General features: G+C 41.8%; 1 protein-coding gene across 1 annotated transcript in view; it reads left to right on the top strand.

Moving 5' to 3' along the window:
• Window positions 1-12,414, top strand: part of grip1 (glutamate receptor interacting protein 1) — a gene marked incomplete in the record, with an annotated part of 144,988 nt that extends 132,574 nt beyond the window's left edge. The window contains 4 exon segments of the mRNA XM_039792419.1: window positions 6,272-6,382; window positions 7,426-7,542; window positions 9,216-9,362; window positions 10,944-12,414. Of these exon segments, the coding sequence (XP_039648353.1) occupies window positions 6,272-6,382; window positions 7,426-7,542; window positions 9,216-9,362; window positions 10,944-11,243 (675 nt within the window).
• Between the last annotated feature and the right edge of the window lie 171 nt (window positions 12,415-12,585).

The raw sequence follows: 12,585 nt of genomic DNA, 5'->3' as shown, positions 1-12,585 counted from the left end.
AGGGAGACTTCACCGATTAGCATTAACCTTTGTACCAATGATCAGCTTCCCTCCCTCATGTCCCCCTGATACCAGAGATACATGTATTGTGTGTCTGTGTGTGTGTCTGTCTGTGTGTGTGCATGTCTGTCTGTGTGTGTGTGCGCACGTGTGTGTGTGTTTGTGTGTGTGCGCGCGTGTGTCTGTGTGTGCGTGTGTTTGTGTGTGTTTGTGTGTGTGTGCGTCTGTCTGTGTGTATGTGTGTGCACACGTTTGTGTGTGTGTGTGTGTGTGTGTGTGTTTGTGCGTGTGTGTATGTGTGTGTGTGTGTGTGTGCGTGTGTGTGTGTGTGGCGTGTGTTTGTGTGTGTGCTGCGTGTGGCAATGCTGGCGTGTGTGTGTTTTGTGTGTGTGTGTGTGTTTGTGTGTGTGTGTGTGTGTTTGTGTGTGTGCTGTCTGTGTGTATGTGTGTTGTGTGTGTGTTTGTGTGTGTGTGTGTGTGTGTTTGTGTTTGGTGTGTGTGTGTGTGTGTGTGTGTGTGTGTGTGTGTCGTAGCGTCTGTCTGTGTGTGTGTTTGTGTGTGTGCACATACGTGTGTGTGTTTGTGTGTGTGTGCGCGCGTCTGTCTGTGTGTGTGTGCACATGTTTGTGTGTGTGTGTGTGTGTTTGTGTGTGTGTGTTTGTGTGTGTTTGCGTGTGTGTGTGTCTGTGTGTGTGTGTGTGTGTGTGCACACACGTGTGTGTGTGTGTTTGTGTGTGTGTGTGTGTGTGCGTGTGTGCGAGCGTGTGTGTCTGTGTGATGATGCAAAAATCGTCATTTTGCATAATCGGAGGCTTTTAGAAAATGACGCAAAATGACGATTTTTGCGTCATCGGAGTTTTTTTTCCATACATGTATCTCTGGTATCAGGGGGACATGAGGGAGGGAAGCTGATCATTCAAAAATACTACCGGGCTTCTACTGATACAAAGTTTAATGCTAATCGGTGAAGTATTCCTTTAACAAATTCATTAAAAAATAAAAATAAAACTCTGAATGTTAACACATCTCCCCAAGCAGAAAAAAGGTCGGCTAAACTCCATTCTGTATCACTGCTGAAAGTCATTATTACAATGATCATTATTTTAAACAATTTTGATGTAAACCATGAACACTTCCTAAACAATGACTCTACATTTCTCCCCAGCCCTGAGTAGTAGTAGTTTAGAGGTACTAGTAGTAGTAGTTTAGAGGTACTAGTAGTAGTAGTTTAGAGGTACTAGTAGTAGTAGTTTAGAGGTACTAGTAGTTTAGAGGTACTAATAGTAGTAGTTTAGAGGTACTAGTAGTTTAGAGGTACTAGTAGTAGTAGTTTAGAGGTACTAATAGTAGTAGTTTAGAGGTACTAGTAGTAGTAGTTTAGAGGTACTAATAGTAGTAGTTTAGAGGTACTAGTAGTTTAGATGTACTAGTAGTAGTAGTATACATACTTCTCATGTTGAAAGAACTGCATGTTTGTTGGAAATGCAGCCGTAAACGTTGAGTAATTAAAGCTGAAAAGAGACATGACTCCTTCTCTTCCAGGAGTCTGGAAGGGGCCCGATCTCTTCTCTCAATATCTTTCTCTTTTCTCTCTACCTCTCCCTTTCCTATATAAATATATATCTAATACTTATCTCTATATTATATATTATAATATATATAGTCTATATTTAATAATATTATTATTAATATATTTTATAGTTATATGAGTATATTGTTTTATATATTAATGTATGGTAGGTTGTATATTAGTGTTTTTGTTTTTGTTTTGTATATTTGTATGTTTTTATGATTGTATTGTTTATGTTGTGTTATTAGTTAGTGTTTAATTATGTTAATATGTTGTATGTTTATGTTATTTGTATGTTTTTGTGTTTTTTGTTATTTATTTGTTTTGTGTGTATTGTGTTTATTATGTTTTTTTGTATTTGGATAATGATTATATTTATTGTTATATTTTTTGTTTTTGATGTTTATTTGCTTTACCTCTCCCCCTCCCCCTCCTCCTCCTCACTCTCTCCCTCACCCCTCCTTCCCTCCCCCCTCCTCTCCTTCCCTCCCCTACCCCTCCCCTCCGCCTTCCCATCCCTCCTCTTTCCTCTCTCCTCTCCCCTCTCCTGTGCGTGTAACATGAGTGTTTGGATGTGTACCCGACCCGATGATACCGTACGACTGTGTCTTGTGACATTTTAGTGACATCACCCAGCTTCTGACCAATCACGTGGCACAGTCATGTTGCACCGGGGCATGGCAGTTTGAGCAAGGCATGCTGGGAGAGCTTGTGCAAGGCCTGATGGGAAGTTTGTCTTGCCAGTCATGAAGCAGATCTGTCGAGTCATGCATGCGTCTGATGAGTCCTTGATTCTGATTGGCTGAAGAGTGTTGAGTGATGTGGGAAGACTTGGGTTAAAGATAGACTCTAGCTGGGTCTCAATTCAGAGGCAGCATCATTTAAAGGCTGAATGCAACAAGGTTGTCCCATTTCAAAGGCTCCTTCAAATTCGGCCGAGAATTATTTTTTCCCAAATTTATAGGATACAACGGCTCAACCTATCCGACGATTGGATGTCAAACCTAACAGCAGCGGCCGAAGATTACACTTTTAAAAGTACGTAGTTGGTTTCAACCAAAGGGGGGGGTAAGCTTCGCTTCAGAACTCAAACCTCCTATGGCGCCATTTTGATGCTACCAAGCCATCACCTCCAGTTAGCATCCCATTGACTCCCATTCATTCTGACGTCACTTTGACAGAGAATAACTTTACATCTGAAGCGTTTAAAGACTCTATTTGTCCGTTGTTTATTTCTAAAGAAACAGCGACAACGTTATAAAGGCTCCATTACCTTGTACCTCACGTTATGGCTCCGTAGCAGAGCGCTTTTTATAACAATAGGCTAACGATTGGGTCATAACCCGCGAGACTTACTGTCACACAGTAGAGGAATTACCGTATAGTACAGGAGAAGCTCACAGGCAGTTTGGACTTCCATTATCTGTTTAGGTTTAATGACTAATGTTAACTAGCATGTTAGTGATCAGTAATTAGCCTGTGCCTATGTTATCTCCTTACATATACCTACGCTCTCCGTCTCTGTAAGATTGGGAATGATTGAGATTTCTCTCGGCACAGCTACCAGAAGACTTCACACTTTCAGACAGGTTGCTCACGTCACATCTACGTTGTCTCTCCCACTGCGCAGTAAAGCTAGAGATCACCGGAAAAGAGCTTCTAATATCCTTCACTGGTCTCCGTCCAGAGACACAGGACCTGTTGGTCCATTCTTATATATACGGTCTATGGTAACAACTCACTGAAATATCTAACGATACAATTGTTGAAAAAACAACCTCCGATTTTCTTTAAAATAAAATAATAGGTAAGTAAGTTACGTGACCTCAGTGATGCTAACGGATGTTGGACGGGAACAGCAGGAAACCCTCCGTAGACCAGACTCATTTTACAACGCACGGTTCGGCCTTTGCGGTCCCACCTAGGGCAACACTCATCCAACGATAGCTCATGGACTCGTTCATATTTTGGGGGCGAACGTGAACTGTAACGTACCGTATTACCGCCTGATGAACGTTACCGTGAACTCCTTCATCCTGCTGTCTGTGAACGCCACGCTCTCTCAGTTTAAAGCCTAACTCTCGCCAAAATGCATCCTAGGGTATTTTTTGTGAATGTACAGTAGAGGCCAAAAGTTTGGACACACCTTCTCATTAAATGTGTTTCTTTATTTTCATGACTATTTACATTGTAGATTCTCACTGAAGGCATCAAAACTATGAATGAACACATATGGAATTATGTACTTAACAAAAAAGTGTGAAATAACTGAAAACATGTCTTATATTTTAGATTCTTCAAAGTAGCCACCCTTTGCTTTTTTTGATAACTCTGCAAACCCTTGGTGTTCTCTCAATGAGCTTCATGAGGTAGTCACCTGAAATGGTTTTACCTTCACAGGTGTGCTTTGTCAGGGTTAATTAGTGGAATTATTTCCCTTATTAATAAAAATTAATTAATTAATCTACAATGTAAATAGTCATGAAAATAAAAAGGAAACGCATTGAATGAGAAGGTGTGTCCAAACTTTTGGCCTGTACTGTACGTGAGTCAAACTTTAGTTTAAAAGCATATTTAGGACCGAATCGCCACTTTTAAGATTCACCGTATTTTTGTTTTTGGGTCAAATGGCCTTTTGAATGGGAGAGCTAGGGGCACTCTCATGCTGGTCTCAAAATAGCTATTTTTAAACCACTAAGAAGGCTCGACACAACATGAGACTTTGCTCCAAGTATCACCAGGGGCTCTACACCTTAACGTCAGCATTGACAACATTGTTTGTGTTCACAGATTTACTAAAAAGAAAGTTTTTGAACAACTCACCGTAGCTCTTGTTGTTTCTGGCCGCAGCCATTTTATCAGTCAAAAAGAGTCGATCTCCGAATGCAGCGTAACAGCATGTAACAACAAAATTTTGACCTCGTAGTTGAAAAAGGAGCCTCGTATGGAGTCCGTTCATTCGTATTCGGAGATCGACTCGTTTTGACTGCCGAGGTGATGGTGGCTGGAAACAACAAGAGCTACGGTGAGTTCTTCAAAAACTTTCTTTTTAGTAAATCTGTGAACACAAACAATGTTGTCAATGCTTGCATTAAGGTGTAGAGCCCCTGGTGATACTTGGAGCAAAGTCTCATGTTGTGTCGAGCCTTCTTAGTGGTTTAAAAATAGCTATTTTGAGACTAGCATGAGAGTGCCTCTACCCACTCCCATTCAAAAGGCCATTTGACCCAAAAACGAGAATACGGTGAATCTTAAAAGTGGCGATTCGGTCCTAAATATGCTTTTTAACTAAAGTTTGACTCACGTACATTCACAAAAATACCCTACGATGCATTTTGGCGAGAGTTACGCTTTAACTTTGTCCAATAGGGTGCCAGATTTCTACAGCGCCTTCCAGGCCAAAACCAGGGCTAAAACACACCGTAAACAGGCCTTCATATGTAGCGGAAGAAACACCCAATCTGGCAACACCAGCCAACCAGTGTCTCACCGCCGCATGCGTCATCCAATCAGAAAGCAGCGTGGAGGCTTCGTACGATCATTTAAACCAGTTTTATGACGAGCTCGGTGAGGATGTGAAAAATCTGACATTTCTGGGCAAACTTTCAAAAAGAAAATCGGCACTTCAGTCCCATCCACAGCAGACCTGAAACTGAAGCAACATATCGAAAAAAATAACCATGAACTAAGTTCATTTTTGGAACTGTGAACTTAGTTCAAAATTTTGAAGTATGAACTGAACTAGTTCATTTTAAAATGTGTGAACTGAACTTTGAACTAGTTCATGTAGAAATTGAACTTTCCCAACACTGGCAACACTTTTTGTAGTCCTTCGAAGGATGCGACCCCTGAATTGAGACACAGCTGCTGTCATCAAGTACAGTACAGGCCAAAAGTTTGGACACACCTTCTCATTCAATGTGTTTTCCTTTTTATTTTCATGACTATTTACATTGTAGATTCTCACTGAAGGCATCAAAACTATGAATGAACACATATGGAATTATGTACTTAACAAAAAAGTGTGAAATAACTGAAAACATGTCTTATATTTTATATTCCTCAAAGTAGCCACCCTTTGCTTTTTTTGATAACTCTGCAAACCCTTGGTGTTCTCTCAATGAGCTTCATGAGGTAGTCACCTGAAATGGTTTTACCTTCACAGGTGTGCTTTGTCAGGGTTCATTAGTGGAGTCTTTTCCCTTATTAATAAAAAAGCAAAGGGTGGCTACTTTGAGGAATCTAAAATATAAGACATGTTTTCAGTTATTTCTCACTTTTTTGTTAAGTACATAACTCCATATGTGTTCATTCATAGTTTTGATGCCTTCAGTGAGCATCAATAATAGTTAATATCATGAAAAAAAGGAAAAGGATTGAGAAGGTGTGAAATTTTAAAAGAAAATATTTAATTAAAAAGTTTTTTTATATTTTTTTTCGGCTGTATCTTAATCTCTTGTCTATCTATCTAGTCAACAGAAGTAGCAACAGATCCCATCAGTAGATGCTGTCTTTAGAAAACAACGGTAGATCCCAAAAATAGAAAGTGAGAAACAGCAGTAGGAGAAACAATAGATGCTGTCAGTAGAGACCTGTCCCATCCTGGTGTGATCTTGGCAGCTGGGGTCAGAAGTCGAAATTCCAAGGATGCCTTTGACCTCTGTGTATTTTGATTTGATGTTTTTCGTTGGCTGTCTCCAGGCAACCATCATGTCAGGCTCCAGCCTCAGTCTGAACCATGACCCCGCCCCGCTGCGCAGCACACTGGGACGCCAGGCGAGCTTCCAGGAGCGCAGCAACTCCAAACAACAGGTAACCAGGACTGGCCTCCGACTAGAGGGTGACGAGTTTCACTGTTGGGTAACGTGTTCAACGGGAGCGGGACAGAGCCTTGTGTTGATTTAGGGTCAAATTGACCCGTTTTCAATTTTTGTTTAATATCATAAAATATGGGACGTAGAAATAAAGTAATATAAAGAGAAAAATTTACAAAAAGGATTTTTTTTTTTTTTTTTTTCAAGGTTGAAGGAAATACCACTGGAGACACACACACCGGACACACACACAGAGACCACACCACACACACACAGAGACACCAGAGACACACAGAGAACACACACAGAGACAAAGCCACACACAAAGAGACACACACAGACAGACACACACACACAGAGACACACACCACACACACACACAGAGACACACACAGACAGACACAGAGACACACACAGACAGACACACACACACACAGACACACACACAGAACACAAAAAGACAGACACACACAGAACACAACACACACACAGAAACACACACAGACACAGACCACACACCACAACACAGAAACACACACAGAGACCACAAGCACAGACAAACAAACACACACACAGACGCACACCACACAACCCAGGACACACACACACACCAACACACAAACACACACACAGAGACACACCCCACACACACATAGAGAGACACACACACACACACACACACACACACACACACACAAACAAAAACACACACCACACACACCACACACCACACAACACAACAGAGACACACACACACACACAGAAACACACACACATACACACACACAGAGACAACACAGACACACAGAAACACACACACACACACACACACACAACACAAACACACACACAGCACAGAACACAGAAAACACACACAGAGACACACAACACACACACACACACACAGAAACACACACACAGACACACACACAGAGACAACACACACACACACACACACCTCCTGTCACCCTCTACCTCTTTGTCAAGCCTGTGTAATATTACGTCATAACGTTAAAGGATTCTTGGTGTACCTTTCCTCAGGTGAACGCCCGGTCCAACACCTTGCCCTCTGACCCTCAGCGCCGAGCCTTCGCCATGAGGAAGATGAGACAGGAAGTCAACGAGATCCTGAACCAGAACCCTGTGGAACTCCACAAGGTTATATGTGACCCTTTTGGCACTTTAAAGTGACTGGACGTTTTGATTTGATTTGATTTGATTTATTTTGGATTTGACAAACAACATAATCCAAAGGATAGCATGTTAAAGTGTAACACACACACACACACACACACACACACACACACACACACACATACACATCCTTGGTGTTAAAACATGCAACACATAACAAAGACCAATTTCAGGTCAAAGACAATAACATTTAATACAGATCATCGAAGGTTTAAAAGCATTCAAAATCAGAGAATCATAAATCACATCAAATAATCAGTCTACTCCAGGGGTCTTCAACGTTTTTTAAGCCAAGGACCCCTTAACTGAAAGAGAAACGGATCAGGGACCCCCTACTACATACAGTACAGGCCAAAGGTTTGGACACACCTTCTCATTCAATGTGTTTCCTTTTTATTTTCATGACTATTTACATTGTAGATTCTCACTGAAGGCATCAAAACTATGAATGAACACATATGGAATTATGTACTTAACAAAAAAGTGTGAAATAACTGAAAACATGTCTTATATTTTAGATTCTTCAAAGTAGCCACCCTTTGCTTTTTTATTAATAAGGGAAATAATTCCACTAATTAACCCTGACAAAGCACACCTGTGAAGGTAAAACCATTTCAGGTGACTACCTCATGAAGCTCATTGAGAGAACACCAAGGGTTTGCAGAGTTATCACAAAAAGCAAAGGGTGGCTACTTTGAAGAATCTAAAATATAAGACATGTTTTCAGTTATTTCACACTTTTTTGTTAAGTACATAATTCCATATGTGTTCATTCATAGTTTTGATGCCTTCAGTGAGAATCTACAATGTAAATAGTCATGAAAATAAAAAGGAAACACATTGAATGAGAAGGTATGTCCAAACTTTTGGCCTGTACTGTATATTGTCTAAAATGAAGTTGCATATTCATCTGGTCCTACAATTATATGCAACTATCTAAGCTATTCAAATAGCCTAATAATTGTTGGCATGATTTTATAAATCATGTTTTAATGTTAAACACACATGTGGAACAGTCAATCCTTTGGGATGAACTGTATCTGTGGATGGCTGCCTTAGTGACCACATTACTTACTGGCCAGTAAGCCTACCATCAGTGGGGATTTATATTTGCTAATAATATGTTGGAAACATGTTAAGACTTTTTAATTTTTGAAAAAAAACTTTAAAAAATTAACAATAATTTGGAGGCCCCGCTGGATTGACTCGGAGGACCCCCTGTTGAAGATCCCTGGTCTACTCTAATTAAAAAATATTGGCTACTCTATTCCTTAAAAAAGCCTTAACCTTGTGTCTAAAAGCCCCTCTGGTATTTACAATTTTGAGGGAAAGCGGCAGATTATTCCACAATGTCATACCTGTATGAAAAAAAGAACTTCTAGCTGCATTGTTGACTCTGGGCACTTTACAAGAACAGACACTGGCCGTAGTATTGTGATTATGCTGTGTATGAACCATTTTTAACTGATAATCCACAGTACCAAGCAGCATAATCATGCATTATCGCGATGACATTGAATCAATGATACAACCAGTACTTTCTTGATAGAATAATCTAGATTCCTTGTCCTGCGATACAGGAATTTCAGTTTACTTACTATACCTGATCCTAACAGAGTGTGTGTCTGTGTCTGTAGCTGAATCTAGAGAAGGCCTCAGACCTGGAGGATTTCGGTTTCAGTGTTTCTGACGGTATGTTGGACCGCGGCGTCTACGTTAACAACATTCGACCGGGAGGCCCGGCAGAGCTGGGCGGCCTCCGAGCCTATGACCGTATACTACAGGTACCAATCCACGAGTATCAGGGGTGTCACGATTCCCCAAATCCACGATTTTTTCGATTTTACTTTTGATTTTAAGGTCACGATTCGATTTCAATTTTCGATCAAAACATGGGACGGCAATGCCCCGATAAGAGCTGCTAGATGGCAGAAGGGTACATTGCAACAACAGTTTGAGTTTCTCGGAAATAACGAAATGTAATTGTTTAACGAGGTGCACATGAATGCACCATTGAGTCCCGTCGGAGCCCACGTGCTTTACCTTCGTTGTTTGTTTCCATAACTCACCGCGAAGGCAAAATGTTGCCACAACGGTGACGTCAGGGAAGTAGGAGGACTTTCCAGTTCTGCTCCGACAGTTGCCATGGTGTCTGGAAAAGAGCAGCTGCAGGCTACGGCTAAGCTAACGTTACCATGTGTCTTTAGCTGCATGATACCAGCCGGTAAGCTACGCTGTGTCTGTTGTTGTTTTTTCTTCAGACGTGCGCAAATAGGCGTGGGTGGAGAGAGAAATACTGGGGGAATAGACCTTTTTCACGTCAGACATGTTGACATGTCATAGTAGGAAAAGCACAGGTGTATTCAAAACCATTACTGATGGCTGCATTCCACTTAGGAGAGGCCCTGGTATTAAACCATTACTGATGGCTGCATTCCACTTAGGAGAGGCCCTGGTATTAAACCATTACTGATGGCTGCCTTCCACTTAGGAGAGGCCCTGGTATTAAACCATTACTGATGGCTGCATTCCACTTAGGAGAGGCCCTGGTATTAAACCATTAATGATGGCTGCATTCCACTTAGGAGTGACCCTGGTATTAAACCATTACTGATGGCTGCCTTCCACTTAGGAGAGGCCCTGGTATTAAACCATTACTGATGGCTGCATTCCACTTAGGAGAGGTCCTGGTATTAAACCATTACTGATGGCTGCATTCCACTTAGGAGAGGCCCTGGTATTAAACCATTACTGATGGCTGCATTCCACTTAGGGAGGACCCCTGGTATTAAACCATTACTGATGGCTGCATTCCACTTAGGAGAGACCCTGGTATTAAACCATTACTGATGGCTGCATTCCACTTAGGAGAGGCCCTGGTATTAAACCATTACTGATGGCTGCATTCCACTTAGGAGAGGTCCTGGTATTAAACCATTACTGATGGCTGCATTCCACTTAGGAGAGACCCTGGTATTAAACCATTAATGATGGCTGCATTCCACTTAGGAGAGGTCCTGGTATTAAACCATTACTGATGGCTGCATTCCACTTAGGAGAGGTCCTGGTATTGTTCATGCTGACTCACTGAAATATCTTACTGGGACACTTGATGGAACTGAGTCATCGTTAAGGTTATCAATCTCAGCTGTGCTTCTCCTACTATAACAAGTCAACATGTCTGCTGTGAAAAAGGTCCACAGCCGATCCTGCTCTTGATTTCGATAGTCAAAATCTAAAGCTTATTTTGATCGATTTTCGATTAAATCGTGACACCCCTAACGAGTATAACCCCTAACTACAGTGATGCTTGCAACTCTGTGTCGCTGTCCTCGGGCACGTGAACTATATTTGACGTCTTTCAGATTAACCACGTGCGGACCAGGGACTTTGACTGCTGCCTCGTCGTTCCACTGATCGCCGAGTCTCCAAACCATCTGGAGCTTGTCATCAGCCGAAACCCCGCCTCCTTCTCCGTGCTGGCCAATCACAATGATGGCAACACCAACAGCAGCCACTCCACTCAGCCAATGGGCAGCGAGCTGGGACCATCGGAGCTCCCAATTGGCCAGGGAGAGGATGGTGGTCCGATTAAGTGGAGCCAACCGGGAGACAAGCTGGGGGCGGGGCTTGGGTTGGGTCAGGTGAATAATAGTTCCTTATAGCAGACAAAAACTGGATTTAACCGCTTCTAACCAGATTGGACTGGAGGGTTCAACAAGGACAACAAAGTTGAATTAAACTGGTTTAGACCCGTCCAAACTGGTTCAGAGTGGACCCCCCCCCCTATGGTGCTACACACACCCTATGGATGAACTTTGACCTTTGACCACTAAAGTTTGAACTTTGAACTGCTAAAGCAGCCTGAAAGCACACTGATGGACCGGAGCAACTCCTCACCTTTTCACTTGAACCAGTTCTGCATACTGGTCCTTCTGGTGTCACTGGAACCAGAAGTATAACCACTGGTCCTACTGGAACCGTAGCCAGAGCTACTGGTCTAAGGGGTTCGAGATTAATGGGTTTGGTTCTACTCGCCCAGAGCCATGGGTACTGATTCTACTGAAGCCACAGCCAGAGGTTTTACTGGTTTAAGATGACTAGTTAGTGGTTCTACACACCTAGAACTAGGGCTAACTGGTCCTACTGAAGCCAGAGAACCACAACCAGAGGTTTTACTGGTTTAAGATGACTAGTTAGTGGTTCTACACGCCTAGAACTCTGGCTAACTGGTCCTACTGAAGCCAGAGAACCACAACCAGAGGTTTCACTGGTTTAAGATGACTAGTTAGTGGTTCTACACGCCTAGAACTAGGGCTAACTTGTCCTACTGAAGCCAGAGAACCACAACCAGAGGTTTTACTGGTTTAAGATGACTAGTTAGTGGTTCTACACGCCTAGAACTCTGGCTAACTGGTCCTACTGAAGCCAGAGAACCACAACCAGAGGTTTTACTGGTTTAAGATGACTAGTTAGTGGTTCTACACGCCTAGAACTAGGGCTAACTGGTCCTACTGAAGCCAGAGAACCACAACCAGAGGTTTCACTGGTTTAAGATGACTAGTTAGTGGTTCTACACGCCTAGAACTCTGGCTAACTGGTCCTACTGAAGCCAGAGAACCACAACCAATGGTCTTAACCCTCCTGTTGTCTTTGACCCATTTTCAAAGTTTCTACATCACAAATTTGTGTTTCTTTCAACCAAATTGCCAAAGAAAATAACGTGGATTGTTCCGTACAATGCTCTTCATAAGTAAGTACACTCTTCATTGAATTTGGGTGTTTTATTAAATTTCATAGCATTTGAAAAAACAACAAAAAAAAAAAAAGACAAAAGAACGTTGAAAAAAGTGACAAAAATGTCAGAAAAAGCTTCAAAAATTGGAGGAAAAAAATTGACAAAAACATCAGAAAAAGTGACAGAAAAGTGTCAAACGAAAAATGAAACGTTGAAAAAAAAAATTTAAACGACGGGAAGACAGCACAAGGGTTAACTGGTTCAAGACA

Source organism: Perca fluviatilis, chromosome 23 (genome assembly GCF_010015445.1).
Source record: "Perca fluviatilis chromosome 23, GENO_Pfluv_1.0, whole genome shotgun sequence".
Taxonomy (NCBI): domain Eukaryota; kingdom Metazoa; phylum Chordata; class Actinopteri; order Perciformes; family Percidae; genus Perca; species Perca fluviatilis.
Note: the sequence above shows the minus strand (reverse complement) of the source record. Positions and strands in the feature narration are given on the sequence as shown.